The sequence below is a fragment of the Osmerus eperlanus genome, chromosome 8 (genome assembly GCF_963692335.1).
Source record: "Osmerus eperlanus chromosome 8, fOsmEpe2.1, whole genome shotgun sequence".
Lineage (NCBI taxonomy): Eukaryota > Metazoa > Chordata > Actinopteri > Osmeriformes > Osmeridae > Osmerus > Osmerus eperlanus.
This window is the reverse complement of record NC_085025.1, coordinates 17422149-17426685: the sequence shown is the minus strand read 5'-3', so window position 1 is coordinate 17426685 and position 4537 is coordinate 17422149. Positions and strand designations below refer to the sequence as shown.

At 42.7% G+C, this 4537-nt stretch overlaps 1 protein-coding gene across 1 annotated transcript; it reads left to right on the top strand.

Moving 5' to 3' along the window:
* Nucleotides 1–814: 814 nt before the first annotated feature.
* LOC134025139 (uncharacterized) lies at nt 815–3578 on the top strand. Its single transcript, XM_062468023.1, has 3 exons — nt 815–889; nt 1009–1895; nt 3488–3578. Exons 1-3 carry the CDS (start codon nt 815–817, stop codon nt 3576–3578), a joined length of 1053 nt encoding a protein of 350 aa, XP_062324007.1.
* The last annotated feature ends 959 nt before the right edge of the window (nt 3579–4537 follow it).

Here is a 4537-nt window from a genome sequence, read left to right as displayed (position 1 = left end):
TATTGAAAAGTCAAAATAATATTGTACATGTGCCCTGGGTTGTCTTCTGTCGCTTCCAGTTTAGCTAACGTTAGCTATTCTGGGGCACGTGCTGTGTGTTGCCATACCGATTATTATCAGCTGTGACTAGCACCAACCATAGGTTTCTGTCTTTAGGTTGGTCTGTTGTTTTCACACAAATTGCATGCGTGTATAGTGTAGCAGCAAATATGAATTCGCGATTGTATAATGTCGTATGGCTAGGTGTCAGACAGCTAGCATGGATAACATTGATTGTTCGATTGCATGGATATCTTGCCTACTTGCCGTCTAGCAGCACGTCGGCAGACAAGCGTTTGATAATGGGGTCAGGAGTATGTTAGCAAAATATAATTCCGAAAATACTTTTTAATTGTTCTCAAGCATATTCAGTTCCAGCTCAACCAACTCTCCAGCTGCTGGAACTTTTAAATGTGATTAAATGACTTGGACGACAGTCTCAGGTGTGGCTTAAAATTAATGATTCCACAGCCTAATTTCAGTCAAGCATAATTTATGCTTGTCAACTTTTGCACACTCCGTTTTCAGTCAAAGTCAGAATATCTGATGTGAAAATAGTCAACTGTAAATTGTTTGTTAGCCTACAAGATGTTATGTGTTGAGTTACAATTAGAGAGGGTAACGTTTCTGGTGCTTGCAACTGAACAACTCAATGGTGCCCAAAGGAAACATAGCTAACAAACTAAAACTGCCCAAAATAATACATCATTTGTATAAATCAGCTGATTTTATTTATTCATTTTATTCAACAGAGGTGCATAGGTGTTTAGTGGTGATGGATGAGTTAAACAACTATTTAAGGTCACGGCATGTGCCTGAGGAAGACATACAGAGAATGGAAGATGAGAAGGTAGTTAATATAGGAAATGCTTTGTTTTAGTAATGATCTGGTGCTGTACATGCAGGGTGTTCATTGTTATAATTGAATGCACTTGACCTAAGAATTTATGACATATTTCTTAATTTCAGATTGATTCCAGTGTCATACACCTCATGACAGATGACCAGCTTAAAGAGTATCTGCCATCCTATGGCGATCGACTGGCTGTTTTTGGATACTGCAGACGTAACGAAAATCAACCCAGCAGTCGCAAGTCAAAGATCTTTGAGCGGCTTAGAGCAAGAATCTCACGAAACAAAGGTGATCACGTGTCCGAGAAAGATTATCAAACCCCTCCAAAGAATGCTCAGAAGAATCATAGAAAAATTGAAATAGGATGGATGCATTTCCGAGAAGTGGGATTCATGCAGGTACGAACCAAAAAGGGCGGGGGAACCAGAAAAGAGAGTGTCCCGAAGAGCTGTAACAAATACAACTTGATCGAAAAGGCAGCACAGTTGTTTTTTCCAGGTGGGAAAAATGCTGAGGGGAGTCTTACTGATTTTGACATTGATGTAGTTGACTTCCAGCAGCATGCGTTAGACGATAGTTTCACAGTTGGGAAACTGTATGAAAAAACAAAGTTACCTGTCTTGCGTTTCTACTTAACAACCAAGAAGAGAGACATTGCCAGTGTCATAAGTCTGGATGAAGAGAAATGTGATTCACCTGCTGAAGAAGCTGAAAAGACACAGGAACGACCTGATATCTATCGCCACTCTCCAAACACTTCTGCAACGGACACTGGGGAACAAAATATTTCAGATGTAATTTTTGTTGGAAGCAGCACAGTATTTGCAAATGCAAGCAGTGAGAGTGTTTCCCTTCTTTACAACACAGTCGACCCAACTGATGCATCTATTTTGTCAGAACATGAACAATTACATAATGTGGATGCTTTAGATGATACTGGCATTGTAACTTTCCGCACAGAAATCATCACTGGGATGGATTACTCCAGTCTTGATGATACTTTGTCTCTCTCTCTCTCTCTCTCTCTCTCTCTCTCTCTCTCTCTCTCTCTCTCTCAGGAACTGCCTCCTTCCATGGATATGTTGCAGGAACAATTCAATCAGAGCAAAAGAGTGAAGAAAATTATTGTTCTTCATCGTGGACAGATTCTTAGAGAACTTATTCAAGTGTTTTCTGAGGAAACTGTCATGGAGGACGACGTTTACTTTAACCCTCGTGCTGCCTTCGGGTCACATGACCCAAAGGTTCATAACGAACCATCGTTGTGTTTACCCAATTTTACCCAATACAAAAACAAATTAAAATAATTTTCTTTTAACCTTTGCAATGTGGGGGGTCTGAGACAGCCCAACGGTTAAAAGAAAATGCTTCACTTTGTCTTTGTATGCGGTAAATCTGTCGCAATACGACGGTGGGTCACAATGACTGATGGGTCAGAATGACCCGAAGATAACACAAGGGTTAAAGTAATTCTCCCAGATGGAAAGCCTGAAAAGGCTGTGGATGATGGAGGTGTTATGAGGGATGTACTGTCAGAATTTTGGAATGACTTTTATGAGCAGTGCACTATGGGAAATGGCTTCAAAGTGCCATACCTACGTCATGATTTTGGTCAACAAGAATGGGAAAGTATAGGCAGAATAATAACATTTGGCTGGCAAAAAGAGAAGTACCTTCCTGTGAAACTGGCACCAGTACTTCTGGAGCAAGCTGTTTTGGGCTTTGTGGAGAGTGACCTCATGGACAGCTTCTTCAAGTATGTCTCAGAGTCTGAGCGGGTGCTCTTTGAATCTTGTCGTTCAGATTTTGAAGATGTTGACCAAGAAGAATTGTTGGAAGTCATGGACATTCACAACTGCCGCAGGCTTCCAACAGCAGATAACATTGAGCAAATCTTGAGGGAGCTTGCTCACCAAAAAATGATTCAAGAGCCTGCTTTTGTGATTGAACAGTGGAGCAACATGCTCACACCTGTTAAATCAGAGCTGAGAGGGATCGCAGCAGTCTATGAAGAGCTTCAACCCACATCACGAAAGATCATGAGATCAATTACTTACCCTAGTACCCAGAATGCACAGGAGAAACAAATAGTCAAGTATGTAAACACATACCTTAGAGAGTCAGACACACAGCACCTCTCCTCTCTCCTCAGATTTTGCACTGGGTCAGATTTGTTCACAGGAAAGAGCATCACTGTCAGCTTCACACAGGTTCAGGGTTTTCAGAGAAGACCTGTTGCTCATACTTGTGGCTGTTACTTGGAGTTGCCAGTAAGCTATGATAACTACCCCGATTTTCGACATGAAATGAACAAAGTCTTAGAAAGCAACGTGTGGGTAATGGACATAAAATACAAAGATTTCAGCAAACAGGAATTGGACTGCCATCAGAGTTTAGTGTTTATACATTGTAGGTTTTAAAGATTTGTCTAATGAAGGAAGTACTACAGCCACTTTGTTGAACCTTCCAGAATGTCACAGCTTAATACCTGTGAGATCATTTCTGTGTGGACTGTCACCGAATTACATGCAGACGTAGGTAAGTGAAACGGATTTGAATGATACCCTGCTGTTGCCCTCGTGCCTCTCCTGACAGTAGGCACCGATATACTGGGACTAAGACCTGTTCCCGTTACATGTTCATCCCTACCGGCGTCATCAGGACGGACATCATCACCAGATCCTAAGGGCAAGTCATCGTCTGCACACTCGCTTTCCTGAACACTTGACTCAGTGTCATCAGTGCCCACACCACTACAACCTGACTCATTCCCTATAATAGCACCAAAACCTGTATCTTCCTTTAGGTGCACATCAACCTGTTCTGCCGTGGAGTAGTCAGTGACATCTTCTACCACTACAAAATCAGGCTCCGCTGACTCAAAACCCTCTTCAACCACAGGCTGACTGTTAGTTTGTGCCCTAACCCTAGTTCTTGGTTTAGGCACTGGAATTGCTCCGGGGCGCAATCCAGTCCGGTGAACTCTCTTCATGGGCCCACCTTCCAAAGGTTCAACAGTGTATGTGGTCCCTTGTACATCCACCACTTGGTAGACTATTGGACTCCATGCATCTTGAATCTTATTTCTCCCTAAAGGCCTGTGACGCAAATAGACAAGCTGACCTATGTTTACAGGAGGACAAAACACCTTCTTATTTTGGAGAGAGATTCTTTCCGCTGCCTTCTGTTCTGAGTACTCCCTAGCTCGCTCATGTGCCTGTCTCAACCTCTCTTGATGGACAGACAACCAGTCCTGTTTCCTGTCTGTAACATGCCCATGCCCTAATAATGCATCTACAGGGAGATGTGGCTGTACCCCAAAAAGTAAATAATAGGGCGAAAATCCTGTAGTGGAATGTGGCGTGACATTGTAGGCATGAACTAACTCAGGAAGATACTCGGGCCACCGTCTCTTTTTCCCTGGTGGGAGTGTTTTCAGTAAGTCGTGGAGTGTTCTGTTGTACCTTTCACACTGCGCGTTACCCTGCGGTCTGTAAGGGGTTGTCCTCGACTTTTTAACACCATAGAGCTTGCACAGTTCCGCTAAAACTTCACTTTCAAAATTTCGACCCTGATCAGAGTGTAATCTCTCTGGCACCCCATACTTCATGAACCACTCCTTAACCCTTGTGTTATCTTCGGGTC

What these genes read in the sequence shown, in the direction of transcription:
- LOC134025139 (XM_062468023.1), top strand. Translation starts at nt 815, where the DNA reads ATGGATGAGTTAAACAACTATTTAAGGTCACGGCATGTGCCTGAGGAA. An exon ending in AGAGAATGGAAGATGAGAAG is followed by an intron (nt 890 to 1,008) that starts GTAGTTAATATA and finishes TCTTAATTTCAG; the next exon opens with ATTGATTCCAGTGTCATACA. An exon ending in TCCAGTCTTGATGATACTTT is followed by an intron (nt 1,896 to 3,487) that starts GTCTCTCTCTCT and finishes CTCTCCTGACAG; the next exon opens with TAGGCACCGATATACTGGGA.